The following is a 24100-nucleotide window of genomic DNA, read 5'->3' as shown; positions in this document are numbered from 1 at the left end:
CTGTACTTAGTGGGAATGTTTCTGAGGTCAATAGAACAGGTGAAAAAAAGAGAGAATAGTGAAAAATCATATAAGCAATTTGAGGATTTGGAGGGTGGGAATAAAATAAGGTACAATTCAAGTGTATCTTGGAGAGTGAAGATTGATCAAATTAGAGTCTCCCTAGCAAAAAAGAATCAGAATGGAAAATTGCCCATCAATGGAACTCTGCCAATCCTGACATCCTGGACATATGCCAATTAATCCAAAGACCAGACAATACCTGATCATGTGCTCAAAATCTCTTTTTCCTCCCTGCTCTCTGCACCTTTTATCTGTTGGGGTAGATTGCCCTGTAATGCCCAGGGTTCGACTTCCTCCAACATCAGTTGCTGATTTCCTACAGCTTGTTTTCCTGCCAGAAGCTGATTGGACATTCACACACAGAGTTGAGAGGCCATATAAATAGCTGTGTTGATTATTTACATAGCAGGGGTCAAACTCAACAACATTTGGTATTTATAACATACTTCTATAAACACTCTACCGGCCAGCACAGCCTCGGATTTAGACTCCCAAAACATCTCTGTAGAAACATTCTGTTAGCATTAACCCAGGAGCAGAGTTGACCGTGTATGTGTGCCTTTGAAAAAGCAAAATCAAAACCAAAAGTTTTTATTGGGTAATAAACCATTGCCCAACAGCAGCCTGCCTGTGCTGCAGTGAACCATGGACAATTAGCCAATTACACATAGTTTGAGTTTTCCCTGCACTATCTTCCCTTTTTGGGCAAGAAACCAATTTGTGTTCTTAGTCACAGATATAAAATGGTGGTCATGCAGAAAGGAAACAATATCATTTGGGGCCAATACTCAAAGAAATTCTAATGAGACCTAGCCAGCCGGACAGCTCCAGCTTCTCATGATCTGGCTTTTTCCAGGGTGCATTTGGTGGTCTGAATGCGGCTTCACACTTTTTCCTCTAGTCAATCCTCTCAGCCCCTGTGGAAGGTAGATTTACATTGTCAGCTCAGAGGTGATGTGGCCCCCAAGTCCCTGAGACCAAGCCTGACCTCATTCAAGGAAAATCTGTGCCCCAAAATCCAGAAAGGAAATTCAGTAGAAGCCAGGGTCCTAAAACAGCTCTAATATTACAGTCTCTTCCAGATGTTCACATTTGACTGGAAACTAAACTCCATTCCCATTTCAACAAGTGTTATAAGTCATGGCCCAGTCAATCTCTGGGTGTGTGTCTATAGAGTCTGTGTATATGTACATAAGTCTTTAAGTTTATGTTTGCATCTGCAGAGTTGGAAAATCATAAAAAAGCTGGTCCCCAGCCAGAAGTGTCACTAGCCAGCTCTGTGAAAGTTAATGATTCCTTGGCCACACATCATCAGTCAATGAGGAAAACTTACTCTGCTGTCCCTCTCTATACCATGATTGGAAGCGGCTGGTGATGCTGCATCACCAGCTGGATATTTGGGGGGAAACAGGGAAGGACCCTGGATGGGAGTGCCCTTTACTACTGGATCACACCCAACAGGCAGATCTGGGGAGATAAGCCTGCAGAACGGGACGAGTGATGGGGTCTGAGAGCTTCTTGGGGAGATAGGGAAGCCGCTACAGAAGTGGAGTGGAGAGAGTGCTTAGAAGGTATCTTAACCCTTTCTGTGCCAGAGACACCTTTGACGGTCTCCTTTAGCCAATGGACCCCTTTTCCGGATACTTTTAAATGCACAAAATAAAAATACATAAGATTATAAAGAAAACCAATTATATTGAAACATAATTATCAATTTAAAACAAGTTGACGTAACCTAGGTTAAGAATTCCTACAAGAAGGCTCTTAAGAACTTAGGGAGGTCCTGGAATTCTCATTAGGAAGTGACAGAGACAAGCATGATAGGTGCCTCTGAGGTTTTGTGCCTCACTGATTGGGATGATAGTAGTGCCAGAAAGAAATAGGGAAATTAGGAGTGGGGATGGGGTTTGTGGCAAAACAAAACAAAACAAAACAAAATTAGGTTAAAATCCTTTGTGTTATATGTCAGAGACATGTAGGCAGCATAGTAGATAAGATTGTTCTGGACCTGGAGCGAAGAAAACCTATGTTCAAATCTGGCCTCAGACATTTACGAGTTATGTGATCCTGGACAAATCATTTTACCTATTTGTCTCAGTTTCCTTAGTTGTAAAGTTGGGGATAATAATAATACCTATCTTTCAGAGTTATTGTGAGGCACAAGTGTGGTAATTTTCAAAGCACTTAACACAGGACTTGATACATAATAGGTACTTAATGAATGTGTGAATGAAGACCTTCCTTCCATCTCTTTTATCCTCGATTTTAGTCAGATTATTCTGTGAGTTTTCTTGAATGCAGATTTAAACTTATTACATAGAATAAACACACAAAATGTGGAGGAGGAGATAGGAAAGATACAAAAAGAAAGTAAATCCAAAATAGCTATTTATTTAAAGTGTTCCAGTTGCCAGGAACCTTGCTAGTTACCAGTCAAAGATGAAAAAATTAACATGTCTGCCCTCAGGAAGCATATAATTTGGTAGGGAAAACATGGTATGTATGTAAATAATTGTAATGGAAATTGAATTATGAGTGAATACATGAAAAAAGTCAAACCAAAGGCATGAAAATTTTGAAATGGAAAGGCATTGCTTCTGGTTATGGAGATCAGGGAACAGATAGGAGCCGGACCTTGAAATGAGAAGAGTCTTTCAATAGGTGGAGTTGGAGAGGGAAGGGGAGAATACAGTGTACATTCGCAGAGGACCCACTTCTCAAATTAGTGAACAATAAATCACCTGTTTTGCTAAGAGTATACAATGTGTAAGGGACAAAGTAGATTCTAAAGGGTCTTGAATGCCAAGTTAAAGAGGTTGTAATTTATTGAGGAGGCAATGGGGAATTGTGAAAGGTTTTTTGTTGTTTTTTTCACTGGGGAATAACAAAGTGATGTCTGAATATTAAGGAGATTATTTTGGCAGTTGTATGAATGATGTATTTAAGAAGGAAGAGAACGGAAGAAGAAAAATCAATTAAGAGACTGTTACAAGAGATAACATGAACTGGGATTATTACATAGGAGCAGAAAGTAGAGGATAAATACAGGTTATTACTGAGGAAGAATCAACATAATGTGGCAATTCCTTGGATATAGGGGGTTGAGGGAGAGGGAAGAACTGAAGATGATTGCAGTTTTAAGCCTGAATTCCTGAAAAGACAATGGTACCCAAGAGAAATAAGGAAGTTAAGAGAAAGGCAAAATTTTGTAGCAAGATAATGAGTTTAATTTGGAATGTTTTGAGTTTGAGTTCAGTATAATGGAAAGAATATTAGAGGTAGGGTCAAGAGAGACCTTAGTTAATATTCTACCTCTGATGTGTATTGGCTTTGTGACTTCAGGCAAATCTTTGACCTGCTGCACCTGTATGTCCATCTTTACAATACTGATAATACTTAACACAAGATTTATCTGAGGACCAGAAGGGATAAGTTTGTGAAATATTCTGTAAACCTTTAAGTTCTACATAAATGTATCTCATCATCATTATTATCATTGTCATTTTGTTCTACAAAATAATACCCCAAACTGACTCTGCCTGACTCTGAAGGTTCCCAAAAGACAGAGACTGTGGGAAGTTTTTCTTCACTACCTCAGGCACCCACAAGAGCTGCCACACCTGAGAAGCCAGTCCCAGAAGGTGAGAAACTTCAGTCTCTGTTGGAATCCCTCCAGACCCAGCCCTACCCTAAGGGCTGCAGAGAAACTGGAAGGTCCCAGGAGCTCTGGCAAGAATAAAAAGTGATGAGAGGGAATGCAAGGGTTGATTAGGAGCAGGAGTGGGGAACCTGTGGCTTTAAGGCCACGTGTGGCCTTCTAAATCCTTAAGTGAGGCCTTTAGGCTGTAAGGTTCCCCACTTCTGAGTAGAGCATCACAGCCTGCAATTCTTCATCAGGAGTTTTATCCAGGGCCTTTCACTTCTAAATCGGGTGGCCTGTGCTGATAAAATGTCACCATTTCCTACCTTCCCAGAGCAAAACAAACAGACGTTTATGTAGTCAGAGAAAAATGTATTGTAGCTCAGTATGACCTGATAATTAATGTCAAGAACATGTGCTGGTATGCTCACATGAATAGTGAGATCAAATACATTGGATTGAATTCAGCGGAATTAGGTCAGGGTACAAAGAGAATAATAATCAGTCCTATGTTGGGAATGAGGGATTGGGAAGGAGGAGGACTTTTTTTTCTTATTTGGTGTGGCCTGGACTTTGGAAAATGGAAAAGAAGCAAAATCGAAGTCCCTCCCCATTTTTTTCCCTATCTGACTAAAAGGAACCAGTAAACCTCGAGTGCTTAGCAGCAAAGGAGGTTATTGCCAAACCTTTGAAAGAGCTTTGGGTAGTCTCTTGGCCTTTCATTTCACAGAGGTATGAATTGGCAAGCTCAGCTTGCTGAATCCAAGCAACATGACTTTCTTCTCTTTAAGGAACCCTTGAGAGTTCATTTCAGTGGAGACATGCAATACTTAAGAAAGCTTGTGGGACTTTGAAGTGACCATGATTCAGAAAGGAAAGCCATGCTAACTTGGCCCTCACCCTGAAACTATGAATCAGTAGAACATCAACTGTGGCATTTAAATAGCCAGTCAAATCCATTTGGGAAGGTCATCCCTCAGCTTGAACAAGAGGAAGCAGATTAGAGAAAGCTAAGGATTTCTACTAGGTAATTCATCCATGTCCCACCTTATCCAGGATGACTGGATCAATAGTCAGCATGAATTATGTAGGGTTCAGCTCTAGACCAGGGTACCACTCAGGGACTAATTCATGATTGCCATTTGCTATCTGAATCTGCCCTGAAACAGGGCTTCCCAAATAAGGGTTCAGATTGATTGAGTTGAACCAAATGACTTCTCATTCTAACCTTGACATTCAAGGGATAGGAAGCTAGAAGAAACCTTAGAAACCATCTAGTTCAACGCTTTCATTTTACAGATGGGGAAATTGAGATTCAGGGAAGTCAAATGACTGATCCAAGGTTACACAACTGTCAGTAGCAGGATTTATACCCACATCCTCTGACTTCAAAATTTCCCTGCACTACAATACACTCAGAATGGCCCAGGTTCAACCTGGAGTTTCTGAGCTCCCCACATCTACCCCTCCTCCCCCCAATCTACCTCAGTTATGACCAGCAACCCTAGCAGCTCTCATCAATGATGTCATTAGGTGTGTTTCAGATACAATACTGAGACTCTACTCTTCTCCATTCTTAATCCCACCCTCTACTGCCTTTCTTCCTTTGGGCTATATTTGTACTCAGGTACCGAGGCAGAGATATCTCTATCAGCATATAAGAATGGTCAGTTGTCAAGAAAGCTATATTCAGGCACAGACGATTACTTTTGGTACAGGAAAACAAATAACAAAACAAACCAGGATCAGATCCCCAATGTTAGCCTGCCCCACAGGTTGCCTTAGCTTAAAAAAAAAATGAACCTAATGGAGGGCCCTAAATAATAGCAGCCTTCTCTGGAAAGATAGAAATTCCAGAGATGAAAGCTTCAGCTCTGGAAAACATCCTTCCCCCTTCTTTCCCCCTGGGAGAGAATGAAAAGCTCTAGAGCTATTGTAAAAATTACCCGGTCTACAAGGATATCCAAAGGATATCTGCCAAAGATCATTTAGACCCCCTGGCCAATCTCTACAGCCAGACCCTCTGTCAGACAGTGATGGCTAAAGTGGGAGCAGACTCATTGGACTCTCCTCTTCTGCTGGCTGTGGCTTTAATTACAGAGCAGCTCGCAAAGCCACAAGTGTTCTCACAACAGAACCCTGACTTGAAAAGGGAGCCACAGACCCCAGGCCCATTGCCAGCTCAGCTGCCTTCCTCCCTGGACCGATTCGGAGGAAAACCTGGAGCACCCACCTCAGGCTTCAGCAGCAGACAGCAGAGGCCCTTCTAATGCCCAGCCTTACTAGGAAGCAGCCTTTCTGGCCTGAACCCCCAGGAATACAGACTAATTCATCAACACTGAACACTTCAATGCTGCAAACAAGTTGCCTGGCGTCGGGCAATTTTTCCCATAGAAGTACATGCTCCTAGAGGTTAAGTAAATTTGCTAAGGCCTTTTGAACGGCGTTTTTTCCTTCATTCAGATAGCACCATTTAGGGTCAGACAGATGCTGCACAAGGCAGCAGGGTTTGCAGTTTGCGTGTGGCCTCTGTTGAGAGAATTCTACAAACCAGTCTTAGGTTTTGTCAGACTTTTCAACAGCATCAGACACCTTCAGATCCCAAGAGAAGAGATCTCTAGAACAGGGACTTTTCATTTAAAAGTGAAGTGAATGGTTTACTGATGTTCTGTTTTTTTAATTTTACATTGCTATCCCTTCCTTTGGCCATGCTGCCTCCCTCCCTCTGTAGAACGCTACTGTTGCTGAGTTGTTTCAGTTGTGTCTGATTCTCTGTGACCCCATTTGGGGATTTCTTGGCAAAGACATTGGAGTGGTTTGCCATTTCCTTCTCCAAGTCATTTTCTAGATGAGGAACAAACAAGGTTAAGTGACTGTCCCAGGGTCACACAGCTAGTAAGTATCTGAGATCAGATTTGAACTCAGATTCTCGCTGACTCCAGGGCTGGCATTCTATCCACTATACCACCTAGCTGCACAGAACCCTTCCTTGCCATAAAAAAAAAGGAAAGCCAAACAAATCAATGCATTGCCCTTGTCAACACATACCTCATTAATACATCCTTCTGTTGAAAGGGAGGAAACGTGCTTCACCACCAGTCCCTGGACTCTCTAGTGGTCATTACATCAATCAGTTGTATTGTCTTTCAAAGTGGTTTTGCTTGACATCATTGACATTCTTGTGTCAGACTGTCCTCTTTGTTCTCTTTATTCACTCCGTGTCAGGGCCTTGTGTGTAACCTACAAGTCTTCCCAAGTTTCTTCCCTCTTTTCTCCATATAGCAAGTTCCTTTGCATCCATATGCCACAGTTGATCAGTTATTCCCCAAATCAATGGGCACCCACTTTATATCTAGTTTGGTTTTTTTTTGGAGGGGGAAGGTAGGGCAATTGGGGTTAAGTGACTTGCCCAAGGTCACATGGCTAGTTTTTTGTGTTAAGTGTCTGAGGCTGGATTTGAACTCAGGTCCTCCTGACTCCAGGGCCAGTGCTCTATTCACTGCACCACCTAGCTGCCTCTGTATCTAGTTCTTTGATCCACAAAACCACTCCTGTAGATATGTGTGTACTTGGAAATTTTTCCTTCTGTCTTTGACCTTCTTGCAGACCATTATGCAATTTTCCATGGATGGCAAGACTTTGGTGTTCCCTGTTCCTAAAAAAAGACCTAACTTGCCCTTTCAGGTAGTCAGTGCCTACACTATAGTTTTGTTTCCCTTAAAATAAAATATCCTTTGCCACAAGAGGCTAACATAATGCACTTCCCACCTAGGAAAATATTGAGATCATATTCTGTCAGAACTAGAAAGGAGATAAGACATCAAACCCCTCATTTGTTGTAGATTCCTTGTCATAGCTCAACAAGGAGTGGTATACTTTTACCCTTTTCCCAAAACACTCAAAGTGCTTCACTAGACTACCCAATTCCCTCTTGAAATACTCCTATGAGATAAGTAATAGCAAGCATGAGTAGCCTCAGAATTTTTTTTTAACTTGGGCACAGAGAAATTAAGTTGTTTGCCACAAAATCTCAGGGTTTTTCCTGAGAAAACAAGAACTAGAAAGCAGGTCTTCTGACTCGTAGGCTAAAATCCCTGTCATTAGGCCACTAAATCTCATAAATCCCTATGAGGTACACATTGGGGAAGGAATAAAGCTATGCTAAGGAGGCAGAAAAACAGTTTCGGCCTCACTCTAAAGCATTCAGATTTGCCAAAACTTTTAGATGAAGTCTTTCTGGGGTAAAAGCCAAAGTACACACAGAAAAATAATATATTGAGACTCTCTGAAAAGAAAAAAAAGGGGGGGGGCTATAAAGCTCAGTGGGGAAAAATAAAAAAGCCTGTTTCTCTATGGAACGGCTAAGCGCTTGGTCACTACTTCCCCCCTCCTACTCACCACTCCTCTCTCTCCTTTCACAGTTAGGACTTAAACCACAGGAAACTGAAAGGGCTTTGATGGGTTAAAAGATGCCATCCATTAAGAGGTCATGAGGCCTGGTGCTCTGTGCATCTGTCACTAAATTAACCAAATCAATTGGGAGTGTCATGCTGTCTAAAAGGTTAGGGAATCAGTCTCAGGAACATCTTGATTCCATTAGGAGGTCTGGCTGAGAACAGAAATTAAACATTGTTTTCCTTGCATAGTATCAGGCCATCTAAGACAAAAGTAGATACATTGGAACCCCTTTATATGGCTGGTTTTGAGGGACAGGACTAATAACCATTTTAGCAACCAAAAAAATCAGGTTTTCATGATACATAGTTGACATATTTGGGGACCATGATTTGATTCCTGGCATAACTGAATCTGTGTGATTATGAGTTATGTTCTAACAATTCTACTATACTTTCTTCTAGTAGTTATATATGTTCGTGTATATATGTGAGTGTGTATATGTATACACATATATATACATACACACACACAAACACACACACACACACACACACACACACATATATATATATAAGGTCTAGATTTCTTATTTGGAGAAAGTGATTACTCTAGTCAGAAACTCTGATGAACCAAGAGTTGGTTTGATCAAACTGAGGCAAAACAAATCCAAAGAGGAAAAAAATACATAAACTCACAGAGTTCAAAAGTAAAGAGAAGTCCATTGTAGACCTCTGCCTGCCTTGAATTGGCCCTGAAGAAAGCAAACCATAATTCATCCAAATGGTCTGCTCTCCAGCATCATCACAAACATTTGCTAAGTACAAAATTGCATATAGTACCATGCAAAGAAGGTTGTGTAATCAAAAGCCTTAGGCTAATCTGAGACCTGGACATCTACTGCTTTATTTTCACATTGTTGAAAGCAAGAAAATATGAAGGAAAGAATGGGAAAAGGAAGCTAAGTAATTTATAAGTAGGGAACTGATTGAAATAAGGAGAGTGAGGCTTCTCACAAACAGGAAGGAGCCAGATATAGTGCCTCTGTGAGAATGTTAGAAACCTAAGTATGAATCATCATCCTAATGGAGCTAATTCTTACATGACAATTTGCCATTAGGCATATATGACTTCTCTCCTCAACTAAATAATAGTCTCCTCAAGGGTAGACACCCCATAACATCAAGCCTATTAGTAGACATTCGTTAAATAATCGTTAAGATAAAGAAATAAAGAGAAAATGGAAGAAATAGGGGGAAGGAAAGGAAGAAAGAGTTGAAGAAACATGGTGTCAGAACCTCAAAATCCAATTTCAAGTCCCAATATTGTCTCTCACCACTTGTGTGACACTGGGAAAACCACTTAGCCTCTCTCCCACCTTGTGTGTTCATTTGGTTTTCTTTTTGTTTTTTAGTTTGGTTTGTTTTTTTGTTTGTTTTTTGGTTTTTTGGCCATTAATTTTTAATGAATTCATTGACTGAAGTTAATAAATACACTCAGAAGTTAATAAAAAGTCGTTCTACCTTTAGAAATGGAACTAAATGAGACAAAAATCATATCATCTTCTTTTATGTTGCACACTTCATTTTTATCTAAAGCTATGTACAAATAATGAGCTTAATTTTTTTTAATATGAGGAAGGAACTTGCCTCATGCTTAGAGATCCAGTAAATCTTTCAAATACCAAGGTTTCTTAATTTAATCGACAAAAATTCTGGAGGTCCTAAAGCATGCATGAACCTTCAGATTTTCCTTCTCTCACTCTTTAAAGCAGTGTGAAAGTGACAAAGAGTGGCTCAGACTGGAAGTCCATCTTTTTCATCATCTCTTCTACTGCTTAGCTATATAACCCAAGACAAGTCCCTTAATCTTCTGGGCCTCTGTTTTTGCTTTTATTTTTTTTCTACAAAATAAGCAGGTTAGTAGCTAGCATTTATACAGTGATTTTGATGTTTGTAACATGTTGTACATCTCTTCTCATTTAATCGCGTATAGCAACCCTATGAGGTAGGTTCCATTGTTGTCCCCATTTTACAGGTGAAACAACTGAGGCTGAAAGATTGAGTGATTTTTCTCAGAGCTACACAACAGGCTAAGGCTGGTTTTAAATCCAGCTCTTTCTGTCTCACAGCCAGCACTCTTACCCACTATGCCACTCAGCTGCCCCTAATCTGATCTCTAAGGTCTCTTCCTTCAACTCTTAAGTTTTATGATTCTCTAAAGATATTTCAATAATAAGAAAGGTGATTTTTTTTCTTCCTTTGTGGATAATTCCAGCCATCCATGGGCTCAGTGGTACACATCCTTCCTCGACTGTGGCAGACCCAAATCCTTCCACACCTTATTATCCTGTATGGTTCTTGCCCTTCTATTTCCATAGATCCTCCAAAGAGGATGAATTTACCCATCATGTTGAAGATGTTGGTCTGTTTTGTTTGTTTCTATATATTTCCTGGGTACTATTGTAATACTCTACTTATCCACCTTTTCACTCACTGCATTTACACAACTAACCCATGAGCCCTATTGCTATGTGTACATTCCTAGACACCCACATTCCTTATTCTTCAGTATTCAGGGTCACAATTTTAGATTTAGAGCTGGAAGAGAAAGAACACAGAGGTCATCTAGTCCAACCTTTTCAATTTGAGAGGTGAGGATACTAAGGGGCACTTACTTGTCCAGGGTCAAACAGGTGATTCGTGGTAGATTTGGCTGGTCCTGTATCCTCTGCCTCTACATTCAACATTGATTCCAGTGTACCATGTTACTTCAAGGATCTGTGATTTCTTTGGAGTAAATGCTACCCCACTCTGTACCTAAAGAGATAAACTTTATTGAGTCACTCAGGCCTGAAAAATTAATCTCTTCCCCTGGTTGTGAGACCTTCCAAATTTAGCTAGGCTCTCCTAGGAAAAATAAATATGCAATGTGTCATCAAGTCCATAGTCAAAGCCTTTCTAGTTTGGGAGGGCCAACAAGAGCTGGCAGAATCGAGACTCATTCCTATGTCACAATAAACCCGATATCCTCACCAATGTCTAAATGTAGCACTGTACTGCTAGTTTCTTCAATATGAAGTTGACCAAAAAAATTTTTTTGTTCATATTTTTTAAGTATTTTGAAGATATGCCTATCACCTTACCATTTACTGATTGTTCCCTATATGTGAGGACTATTTGGTCTAGTGAAATAGAGGTTACTGGGTCTTTACTGGTGACTCAGTAGTAGTCAAGAAGGGAATCAGGATTTCCCCAAACCTCTGAACTCTGTGCCCTTATTACCATTGTCTTGACACCCCAGTCAGTGGTCACCTTCCCTTTAAAAGGACATGCTAGCAGAGGTCTCCATAAATAAGTATGGATGGTGACAGTTAATGACATCAGGCCCCTCTGTCACTGCCACTACAGTTTCATCACACAGAGTATGGCAAATTACTTTTTTTTAGTGTTGAACATAAGTTGTCTACAAAATTTGGTCTTCAATGCAAAAATAAGAGTATATTATTAGGATCCTATTCTTTCAAGATTTTTATTCTGTCCTGGCAAGCTTCTCAAAGGTGATTTTTTTATTAGCTAGTCTTTTTAATATTCCTTTTTTGTCATATTAATATTCCTTTGGGGTTATATTATTATTCTCACCTCTTATTATATAAATTAAGATACTGAGGCTCAAAAAGTAAATTATGGGTCTTGGGTTACAATGAAAATCACTGGCAAATTGGAACCCAGAGCCCAGGGACATTCAGACGTGTTCCAGACCATGCAGGACTTTATCCACAGGAGATTTAATATTACTTTTTAATGTGAACTTCCAAGTGGAGCTTGTAAGGGTTTTATTACATAATCATCATCATTTATATAGTGCTTTAAAGTTTTCATAATGCTTCATAAATATCTCATCAGATCCTCACAGCAACCCTAGGAGATGGGTATGGGTGCTATTATCCCCATCTTATCTATGAGGAAATTATAGTATTGATCATATTGCATTAAGTAACTTGACTAGGGTTACACAACTCAGAAGTATCTGAAGCTGAATTTTAACTCAGGACTTCCTGACTCCAGGTTCGTCACTCTGTCCACTGCATTACTATTTATGGAGGGTCATAGAGGGAAGAGGTGCTATATAGAAAGCTTTGTTGTTCAGTCATTTTCCAGTTGCACCTGGTTCTTTGTGACCCTATATGGGGTTTTCTAGGCAAAAAAATATTGGGTTGGCTTGCTATTTCCTTTTTCAGCTCATTTTACAAATGAGGAAACTGAGGCTAACAGGGTTAAGTGACTTGCCCAGAGTCACACCGCTAGTAAATGTTTGAGGCCAGGTTTGAACTCAGAAAGATAAGTCTTCCTGGCTCTGGGTCCAGCACTCTATGCACTGCACCATAGAAAGCCTAGAAAAAGCCAAAGCACTAGTGATGGAAGGAATCGTTTCCCTTTTATCATTTGGGGGAAAAAACAAGAAAGAAAAGAAAAATCATTGTGAAGGAAAAAAGAATTTGTTGAGACATTTCCTATTTTTCAGTCACTTTTTCCTCTTTCTTAAAAATCTTTCCACTTTTAAAGTGAACCACACACAAATTGCCATTAATTCATAGTCTCCTGTAGAAAGGAAACATGGTCAGAGGGTTAGCGTAATGTACCAGGTGTCCTTTAATTCTATTTCTGTTTATACCACTGACTTTCTGGGTGGCCTTAGTTAGAGGACTTAACTTTTCTAGGTCTCATTTCCCCATCTGTAAAAGCAGAAGAAAGAACATTTGTCACTGACCCTTCTTGGAAAGGTATCCAAAGTTCAAAGAGAAAATCTTAACAAAGCTTTTTATTCAAAAACTTAGATGAATGGTATTAACCTAGTATTATTTTATATAGGCAATAATTAATAAACTATTTTTATTGATAGGACAGTGTGTTTCGTAGCTTCTAATTAGCTTTTCATACATGATTATCCAGAGAGAAAAAAAGTACACAGAATCCTAATAGGACTAACCCAGTCACCTTGCCTTAGCACAGCTAATAATGATCTGGTGTATTTTTAGTGAGCCTTTCATCTAAAGATCTCAAAGCACCTTATGTTCTTTATCTAGATGGAGGGTTATCTGAGACACAGAGATGCTATCTAACTGACCTGAGGTTAGACAGTCATGTCAGTAATAGCAGAGGGAATAACATACATGTGTCCTCAGATGAGTATTCTATCTGTAGAACCAAATCGTCTTATGTGAGGAAGACAGAATTAAGTCAAGTTGACAAGCATTAATTAAGTGTGCTAAGCACTGGGAACACAAACACAAGTAGAAGATTGTCTCCTGCCTTCAGAGAACTTACATTTGAATGGGGGAGGACCACACAAAAGTGAGCTGAAAAGGAGAATTGAAGGGGGTCTCCATTTGGGGGCATGGTGGAGGAAATCCAGAGCATTCAGAGGAAAAAGGCTTGGCTGGGGTGGGGGCACCTCTTTCAAAAGGGGATTCTGTGAGGAACTAGCCAATAGGAGAAAGAGGTTGCAGGGGCAGAAAATACTTCCAGTGTGAAAAGTATTATATATTATAAGGCCACAGAGGCAGAGTGTGCTTTCAGGGCAAAGAGGTTTCTGTGGCATGGTAGAGAAAGTCCAGAGAGTCAGGAGTGTGGACGGGAGAGGAATGAAGACTTGACTGACCTGGGGTCCTCCATCAAATGGAGACTCTGGAAGGAATCTGCTGGCTTTCTCTCTACCAGTCCAAGGCTTAAAGTACCAAGAGAACATAAATCCAGGAAATAGGACATTGAAGGGGAGGGCCTAAAAATGTTCTGGTCAACTACGGAATCTTAGAATTCAAAGGGACCTCACAACCTATCCCCAAAAGAGAATCATCTCTGCAATATCTTTAATAAGTGGTCATACAGCAAGGTGGCATAGTAGATAGAGCACTGGACTCGAAGTCAGGAAGACCTGAGTTCAAATCCTGCCTCAGACATTTCCTAGTTGTGTGACCCTGGGCAAGTCACTTAACCTCTGCCTCAGTTTTCTGAAATGTAAAATGAGGACAATAATAGCTTCTGCCTCATGGGGTTGATGTGAGAATCAGATAAGATCATGATTGTAAAGCTTTTAGCCCAGTGTCTGGCCCATAGTAGATATTTAATAAATACCTATTATCTATCCTTCCCTTTTTTTCTCTCCCCTTCCCTTTCCTTGAAGACCACTAATAATGGGAAATTTCTACCCATTGCTTCTCTTTCTGCCCTTTGTGGGCAAGCAGAAGTCTCTTCTTTCCATGTAACATTTGTTTAGATATTTGAAAACAGCTTTCATTTCCACCCTAAGTATTATTTTCTCCAGATCCTTCAATTATTTATTTTCTCTAGATCCTTCAGTTTCTGGCATGGATTCCAGTTCTCTCGTCATCCTGGTTAGTTTCCTCCAGACATTCTCTAGCTTTGTCACTTTCCTTCTTAAAATGAAGCACACAAAATGGAGCATGATACTAAAGATGTGAATGGACCAAAATATAATAGAACTCAACTCTCCATCATCCTGGATACTCTACCTCTCTTAATAGCACTTCAGTTTATTTCTCTTTTGGAGGCGTTCCAGCTGACTCAAGCACGTAATCTACTGAAAACAACAACAATCTCTTTTCAGATAAATTGAAATGACTGTCAAGTCACATCCCATCTTAAAATTGGCATGTTGATCTCAAGTGCAGGATTTAACATTTATCTCTGTAAAATTTCATCTTATTGTATTGAATGTGCATATTCCTGTCCTGTCTTTGTTGCCTCACTGATAAAGTCCTAACTCTACTATTTTGGGTTTCTAGGGAGTCAGGAATGTGCCCCTCCGGTGAATCCCACCGTCCATAGCAGTTCTCTACTTATACAGGGCTACCCTAGGTAGAACCCCTCTTAACAGGAAAATAATTTTGAGTTACTAGAGAATCAAGCAACGCCCATGTATGAGTTTCATCTCCACTAGGCCATATATGATTGCCAAGGCCTACAGCAGTACCCTTAATGGACACCCTCCGCACACAGCTGGAGGGCACTTGATGTCAGTGGGGTATCAAACCCTACTCAATAGGACCTACATGGTTCATATAACTCACAGCTGAGGGAGGACAGGGTCCAGGTTTGCTCCTATATATCATGACTCTGTCCTTTCTTGCTCATTGGTTCTGCCTTCCACTTTCTCCAAGAATTCTTCTGTGGTTCCACTGCTACTGTTCCCCTTCTGCTGACTCATCCTTGTAGCTTTCAGTTTGATCCAGGCACTCCTTAGTGCCTGGGTCCTTAGAGCTTGGCTGCTCCCTCAGTTTTCTGCCATCCCTACAGCCTGTGGAATCTTTAGTGACTTTGCTGGAGGGCTTCCCACTAGGGAACCAACTTTGTATATGCCAAACTGAACCCTCTCTCCATCTGATCTCCCAGCTCTTGGGCTGCTCGACTTTGTTCTCCAGCTATCAGTTTTAAGGATGAAGCCCAAAGTCATAGGTCAAGCATGTAAAGTGGCAGTGAATCAATACCAGCAACATCAAGTTGTGATGTCAACTGGTATCCAGAACATATGCAAGAAATTCATCCTCTATTAAAAACAACCCAGTAAAAGGAATTTCACAGCTTGTTTAGGAGATAACATCAGTCTATGATATCGTCCACACCATTAAGGACTGTGAGCAATTTTAAAACTTGAAAAGGTTATTGATAAAAGTGTTGAACAAAATAAGGCCAAGTCAGATCCCTGGAGGTCTCAGTCGGGGGCCTCCCTCTGAATTGACTTTGATGACAAATCTTTGGGTCTGGTCATTCCACCAAATCTGAATACACCTTACTGAAGGATTGCTTCACCAGCGTCTCCCAATCTTGTGTAAAATGATAGCAGGAGAGATTCTCAAATGCTTTGCTAAAGCCTAGGTAAATAACATTCCCCTAATCTACCAATCTGGTAACCCTGTCAAAAAAGGAAATGAGCTTAGTCTGGCATGACCTGTTCCCGATGAAGCCATGCTGGCTCTCTGTTATCACTGCTTCCTTTTTTCCTTTTTTAGATGCTCACTAATAATCCCTTTAATAATGCATTCCAGAATGCACTCGGCTTTTGCCAGGAACTTAAGTCAAGCCCATGGGCCTATTGCAGAGTCCACTTTCTTCCTTTGTTTGAAAATCAGGACACTGTTTGCATTTCTCTAGCCCTGTGGCATCACTCCCATTCTCCATGACCTTTCAGAGATTGCTAACGCTGGCTTAGCAATAACATTCAACAGCTCTGGGGTGTAGTTTATTAGGATCTGGTCACTTGAACTCATCAAGGGCAGATCAGAACATTCATTATCTCCTTATGTACCTTGGATTTCAATTCCTTATTAACCATTTTTTTTTTCATTTTTTACAGTCCAAGGGTCATTCTCCTAGGCAGAGAAAACAGAAGGAAGCAGAACATACAATTTAGGTATATTCTGTAACAAACTAATAAACTAAAGTTCTATCCCAGATTAGCCATCACCATGCCAATTTCAAAAACAGAAGTTGCTGATGCCTTTTGCTTTTTACGTCAGTCACTTGGAGATATATTGTTCTTCCCCAATGAGCCCTACCTTACAGCAAAGGAAAACAATTGAGCAAAACCAAGTATATATAGCAGCAGACCCGAGTTCAAATTCAGCCTCACACATTTACTAGCTATGTCACCCTGGGCAAATTACTTGATCCTAATTGCCTCAGTTTCCTCATGAGCTGGAGAAGTAAATGACAAACTACTCCAACATCTTTGCTAAAAAAAAAAAAGTAAAACCCAAATGGGGTCATGAAGAGTCAAACATGCTGACAGTGTGTGCAACATTCTACTTCCTCTCTCCTGAAAAGAGGAAGATGTTACCCATCGGTGGCATCAAATTCAAATAGACAGATTCCTAGGGGCCACATGGGCTTAGAAAACCACAAATTGGCATTATCTATGTTGTGCTGTATTTTTTCAAACATTTCCCATTTACATTTTAATCTGGTTCAGGTCAGCACTAGAGAGTTTTGCAGGCTGGATGGGGCCCCAAGCTGGTAGTTTGATACCTCTGCTTTTCATGTGTTCTCCAGGGCCAGGATTAGTCATTATGCTTAAGGGTTTCCTATGTTGTTTTCATTTGCATTATTGTAATCACTATGAATATATTGTCCTATATGTTTTGCTTATTTCACTAGATGTAGATTCATACAAGTTTAGGCATAGGACTCTTAATTGTGTTGGCAACAGTTCACCCCACCTCCGGGTGTCTTGGTATGCCCCACTATAGAAACCCAGTCCTCAAGAAAGATTTCAAACATCCTTTGGCATGTTTAACACTTTTGTCTTTCTCATTCTCACAATTTCCCTTTCCTTTTCAGCATATCAAGCAATATTTTGACCTATGGTAGGGAAATCTCTGACTCAAGTCAAGCCTCTTTTGCAAGAAAAAATAAAGTTTTGAGTGATGATGAGAGCCAGCAGCCAGGAAGGACAAATACATAGCATATTAAAAAAAAAAAAACTGAGGACAGAGCAGCATCTTAGGAAGAGAGGACCAGGGCCCACACTCCAGAGTTCATTTCCTAGGAAGAAAACGAAGAGCGTGCAATGATTCTGTTGTCCAGAAAGTCCTCTCCTCCTACCCCCATCGCACCCCCCCCAGGGGCCTGCTGGGTAGAAGCACTGTCAGCGAGCCTGTGAGAAGCAGCAGCAGCCGCAGGAGACAGACCCTCGGCAGAGTCCAGATGGTTTTGTTTGTGCTGGCTGGCAGACATGTAACTCTCTACACCAGGCAGCAGTAGGGAGCATTTAGACGAAAGGCTGGCTTTTTGTTTTGTTTTGCAAGGGGCTGGGGGATGAAGGGGGAGGAGTTGCCAGGGAACTCACCACAAACATTACTCAGCTCCGTGGGGTCTTTTATCAGTTGGAGGGGAGGAGGAAGGAAGACAGAGAGAAGAAGCAAGTGCCTTGGATGCAGCTAGCTGGAATTCCCTTATGCATTTCTGCACCACCAGGCATTGCTTCCTCTTCCGTGCTGGGAGAAGAACCCTAATGATGTGGGAAAACAGCCTCCCTGACCACATGGCTTCCCAGTGGAACACAGTGTAACTATGCAGGTCTGTTGTACTGAGAATGAGTGTCTGAAGCACTGTAGCTATTTCAAGCATCTGGACTTTTATCTGACCAGCGAGGGTACAAGAAGAGAGGTCCACAGAAACATGGAATCCACCCTCCCACTCTCCCCAAAACCTTGGCCTTAATCCTAAACCTATCTCCAGGATCTCCCAGCCCTTCATCTCCCCTCTCTCTGGAAAAGAATATTGAATACATGTTAGAAATTCTCTGTGTTACAAATATCAACGGTATTTGACCTTGAGATGTTTAAAAAAAATACATTGTGAATAAAATGAATAAAATTCTTATTCTCTTTGCCAGCTATTTTAAAAAAAATTGGATTGGGAGGGGAAGCTGTGAGAAGTGTTAGGGAGCCATTAGTATAGTTTGGGTATGTTTCATTACCTTAGTGTCTGAGATAACTGCAGGTAGAAGAATTACTAATATATTTCCATTTGGAGGAAGGAAAGGAACTTTGCCTGCTTTTATTGAGAAATTTCAGAGTGATGCTCAGTTACATCCTCCCTTGGAAACTATACTTAGTGTTGGGTATCTGAGCACAGAAACACCCAAAGCAGCAATGATTCAATGACAAATAAGAAACAGCTGCAGGAGGTATAGACTATTGTGGCTTTGGGTCATTCCTTAAATATGCGATTTTTGTTGCTATCACATGACAGACACCCCTCTACCCACTTGGTAGTGTAGCCTCTCCAAAACATGGAAGTGGTACGCAGGTTTAAGGTTGAGATTTATCCAAAGCTATAAAAGGAGAGTACAAAGTTTTGGGGAAAAAATATGAGGGCTATAACGGGTGATACTGTTTATGAAGGAGCAATCAGAAATGAATGTAGCCTCTGTAGGAAGCATCTTTTAATCCTCTCCAGATTTACTCAGGGTAACATCTTTTAAGCAAACATTCCTTGGGTCTAGATAGTATGTCATGGGAGCTGGATGGAAGACACAGTGAGAGACCTAAAAAAGCTGATGCAAGGAAGAAAAGCCTTTGGCTGAAGATGGAACAATGCAGCTGAATGAAGTATAGCTAGGGTGGGTAGCAGGCTATGTTGCTTTTCAGTCATTTTTCAGTCATGTTTGACTCTTCATGGCAACATTTTTGGGGTTTTCTTGGCAAAGATACTGGAGTTTGCTATTCCATTATCCAGCTCATTTTATTGCTAAGGAAACTGAGGCAAACAGGGTTAAGTGACTTGCCCAGGGTCACATATCTAATAAGTATCTGAGGCCAGATTTAGCTATAGCAGACCAGGAGATGTGGGGAGGGTGAGGGGAAGGGAGTGGGGGTGAGGAGAGGATCTTTAAGAGAGATGAAAATGTGGAAACACTGCTACTTGCATGACCTTAGACAAGTCATTTAATCTCCTGGTGCCTCAGTTTCCTCATGTGTAGAGTAAGGAAATGAGGAAGGGAAGAACTAGATGACCACTGGAACCTCTTCCAGCTCCAGATCAGTGAGTCCATATTATACATTAGCTTAATGAGTAAAATAAAGAGCAAAGGAAGGATAGAAAAAATTAAAGGCCAGGAGAGAATGAACAGCATGTCCGGGGCTGGTCACAAAAACATATAAAAAGTGTTTTGTTTCTTCCTTTTCCCTTTTCAGTAAAGATAATGCAAAACCCCTAAGAAGGTGATGAGAAATCCACCTACTATGGATATAATTCTAAAATTTTACTTTAACCTTTTGTCATTTCCAAGAGGGTTAAATGATGTTATCTTTCATCAGATGAAAGGAAATCCCATTCTCAGAACTAAATGAATGTGGTTTTTGATTGTTTCCAAACATTAAAATCAGATTCCTTAGATAATTTATCTACCACATACTGAAGGGGAGATCTGGCCCAAAAGGGCTAGGGGCAGCCTAAGAAATATTTGCCAGGGCATATTCTCCTGGCAGCTTCTGCCCCCACCTCCCCTTCTCTAGCCCTTTTCAACTGGGCTAAAGGTAAACTCTGGCTGCACCAAAAGTTGCTGCAGAAACAGAATTCTTGATTCTCTTTGTGTTGCAGAGAGAAGAATGGGCTTGACAGGCTCATATTGTTATCTCGTGTTGCCTCCCCTGAATTAAGGTCATAACAGCCTCCGCCCTTCACAGAGAGGCTTTCTGAGGAGAGGAGTTTCCAGAGCACCAGCTCGAGTCAGGGATTCGTACACATTAGTGGGCAGGAAGTGGAGTCCCAATGGGAGACTGGGGAATTTGAACGCTTTCCCATTTCAGCACTCTGAGAGGAGGAAGCTCAGTTCAGCACTACTCACAGATCTACTCACAGAGGGCTACTGCTTACTTCTTTCTTTCTCTCCTCCGTCCTCAAGTAGTTCTCTCTCTCTCTCTCTCTCTCTCTCTCTCTCGGAGGGAAAAGTTCTCAAAGCCGAGAGCAGTCTGAGAGCATTAAACAAAGGGAAAGGATTGGAAAGTGCTTGTGCTCTTCCTTTTAAGAAACCTGCAGGAAAATCCACGCCCAGAGTGCCACTTTTTCAAGCTGGAGATCCATGTGTCCCTGCCTGTTTCAAGCAAGAAACAGAGGATAAGGAGACAGGACATACAGACTGTACTTGGCTGAGAAAACAGCCCACAGTAGAAGTGAACAGTGGACCAGACTACAGCTGTGAGCTCCTACTGTGTTTAAAGAAAGTTGTTTTCTCTCCAGATATTCCAATGGAGACAGTTAGAGAATCTGTACTTCAGAGAGAAGAAGTTTTCGGTGGAAGTTCATGACCCACGCAGGTAAGCTGGAGGATTCCCCTTGCATGTTTGAATGGATGAGATTTGCATGACTCCATTGGAAGGATGCATTAATGTTTAGGGATCTGCTTCTTTCTATGATGTTATTGTCCTTGTTCAGTCTTGTTAGGAGATGGATGGTTGTATTATGTGGACTATGCTCAGAATGCCAAGCTGGAAGGCGAATTGGAATGTGACAATAAATAGGGCGAACTTAGTCAATTTGGTAAACTTCCCATGTGGTTATATTGCCGATGGCTCCGGTTTTGATACCCTGTTGTCCCCCAACAGACACCCCATTTGAAGAGGCTGAAAGTTTTTTTTTTCCCCTCTTTAAAAACAAGCAAAAATTCTTTCCAGGGCTTAGTATCTTTTTGAGAAACTTCCAGGAATGACAACTATATTATATACATAATTACAAGCAATCAGAGCAAAAGGAAGAACATAAATGAAGCAGTTACTAAGCCAGCTACAGAGTATCAAACTGTACATTCCCAGCCCCCGAATTTCCCAGTGTGGGAGTTATGCTCTGGTGTCAAAGAAATATACTTCGGTTTGTCTGGTTTTTTTCCACATGCCTCTACATTGTATTTTACCTCCCAGAAATTTTTCCTGGGGATACTAGATTAAGACAAATCTGCTCATGCTGAAAAAGATGCTAAAAAAAAAAGGGTCTCCATTCAGAATACCACTTCAACCCAATGCTTTGCCTTTCTTTGTCTGCTAACAGCCTCAGAATTGTATACAGCCCACAAACCGCAGTGAGAGACCTTAAAAACAGGCCTAGTACCTAAACATAAATCATTTTAGACAGGTCCAGAGTCAGATTTACAACTAAAAGGTAGCTCTAGGGGGACATTGGTAAGATCAGACTCCTGCCAAGAAAAGAAGGTTGATTTTGAATACTATTAACTCTACCCCTTCCCTGCTCCTATGAAAAAGAAGTCTGGTACACAACTATGATTCTGGAGAGCTGATGATAAAGCATGCAACCTGCCTTCTGACAGAGAGATGGTGGATTCAAGGCATAGAATGTATATTTTTTTGGATATGGCAATGCAGGAATTTATTTTGTTTGCCTGTATATATTTGTTACAAGGGCTTAGCTTTTCCTTTCTTCTTTTTTTTCCCATTGATGGGGAGGGGGTGGAAGGAGGAAAAATCAAATTTTCTTAATTAAAAATTAAAAAAAAAAAAGTCTGGCACATACTGTACTGTGTATGAATCAGCTTCAGAATCTGCTTCCTGGGTTCTTTTCCCCCCACCCTGTGAAGGGTCCCTGTATTTCCAAAGGATCGTCTCACTGCACTTAGGAAACATTGCCTACACAGGAAAAAGATATAGCTTGTGCAATACGGTCTGTACCTGTAGCATATGATAACTCAGCAGGACAGATGTGGAGTTTTAACTCGGTAATCTACATAGAACAGCCACTCCAGTTAGAAGCAGAGGTCTTATCCTTCGTTTCACAGCTGACTAGTAGAACAGAATCCAAAGGCTCTTTGGGGTTCCACCTAACAGGCATATAAGAAGGGAGAGCAAACCACATCATAGTACTTTCTGCAGATGGGGAGAAGGCACTGGTAACACTTGGATCATGTGTGCAGTGTTCAGAAAATGCTGCCAGAGTAGAGCAGGAATCAGGGCTGCTTAAAGAGGAAGGAAGACACAGATTTGGAAGAGAATATTCTATACTAGGAGAAATTAGCAGCAGTTTACAGTTATTTGTCCAGGGCAATAAGAAAGTAGAGCCATGGGGCCCTAGGTGAAGGAGAGGAAGAATAGGTATAAAAATGGAAATTAATTTTACAAAATTGGGTCAGCTGCTCCTATCTCAGTTTCCCTCAGCAGTCAAATTAGCACAAGAGTGTTTTTTCTTTCTGATTCACAGAGATATAGGAAAGGAAAAGAAATCTTCTGGGCATAATATATAATAATCTAATATAGAGAAACTTTAAGCCTTTAAATCAAGAGAAGTTAATCAGTCATTTGAATGAGAAACTAATTTTTTTTTTTTTTGCTTTTTGGAGGGCAGTTGGGCTTAAGTGACTTGCCCAAGGTCACATGGCTAGTTTTTGTGTTAAGTGTCTGAGGCCGAACTTGAACTCAGGTCCTCCTGACTCCAGGGCCGGTGCTGTATTCATTGCGCCACCTAGCTGCCCCAAGAACCTACAATTTTCAAAGTACTGAGGAAAACAACTGTGCCACTTACTGCTTGTGTGACCTTGAACAAGTCACATCAACTCTGTGGGCCTCAGTTTCCTCATCTGTAAAATGATGAGTTAGATTCCCTCTAACATCCTTTCCTATTCTAAATATGTAATCATGTGGTACAAAGAAATGTAAAAAAATTGATTTCCACCCCCAAGGAAGGTACAGTCTAAGGGGCAGAGAGACATACAAATACCAAAAGATGGCCATAGAATCATTTATAGAGTAAGAGGGGGCAGTGGGTGATTAATGTTATAAGAGTATTATTAGGAGATTCAGAGAAGGAATAGATTATCTTGGATTGAGATGGGCAAGATAAACCCCACCAAGGAAAAAGAACCTTCACTGGGCCTTCAGGGATGCATACAATACAGGTGTTTGACTAGAAAGGGAGAAGAGATGTTAGGTGAAAGTTCTGTCTGTCAGGTAGAAAAGGGCTGGAGAGAGCAAGAGAAGCCAGGGCTTGGGCATGCTGCTGCTGTCAGTACCTTCCAGCAGAGGAGATCCAAACTGGTCAGCTAAACAAGGACCCCTTTCCCAGGCCAAGGAACTATAAAGTACAAGGTACCCAGGAAAGATATTTCTCCCAGTGTTAACTGTATCTGTCATACTGATTCCTGGTATATTGAGGGGGTTTTTTTGGAGTACAGAAGATTAATTGACCACATGTAATGATGATGCTAAGTAGTCCATACCCAACTCCTCAAACTTGTCCATTAAGGATGAGGAAGGAAGTCAGAACTGAGCATGATGATAGGAAATGTCAGCTATAATCATTTCATTAAAATGCAATCAGTTGGAAATTGTAATTTACAAGAAAATAATTTGCTAGAGCTGATGTTTTCCAGGTTGGATCAGTCACACATTTACTCACAGGCTTTCCCTTTACAGTACCCACCATCATAATGATTATCTCTTCAATACAGAGCACAGAAGATCCTGCAGAGTTGCTGGGG

At 40.9% G+C, this 24100-nt stretch overlaps 1 protein-coding gene across 6 annotated transcripts in view; it reads left to right on the top strand.

Moving 5' to 3' along the window:
• The window catches only part of LOC138176002 (FERM domain-containing protein 4A), a 416847-nt gene that overhangs the window by 321960 nt on the left and 70787 nt on the right, over positions 1-24100 (top strand). For all 6 annotated transcript variants that reach the window (XM_069106685.1, XM_069106684.1, XM_069106682.1 and 3 more), the window contains exon 12: positions 20860-20936. In XM_069106685.1, the coding sequence (XP_068962786.1) occupies positions 20860-20936 (77 nt within the window). The remainder of the gene's footprint in view (positions 1-20859; positions 20937-24100) is intronic.

Source organism: Petaurus breviceps, unplaced genomic scaffold (genome assembly GCF_028583685.1).
Source record: "Petaurus breviceps papuanus isolate PSGF00001 unplaced genomic scaffold, PetGlider_PUasm1.0 80, whole genome shotgun sequence".
Lineage (NCBI taxonomy): Eukaryota > Metazoa > Chordata > Mammalia > Diprotodontia > Petauridae > Petaurus > Petaurus breviceps.
This window is presented reverse-complemented; position numbering and strand designations above follow the sequence as displayed.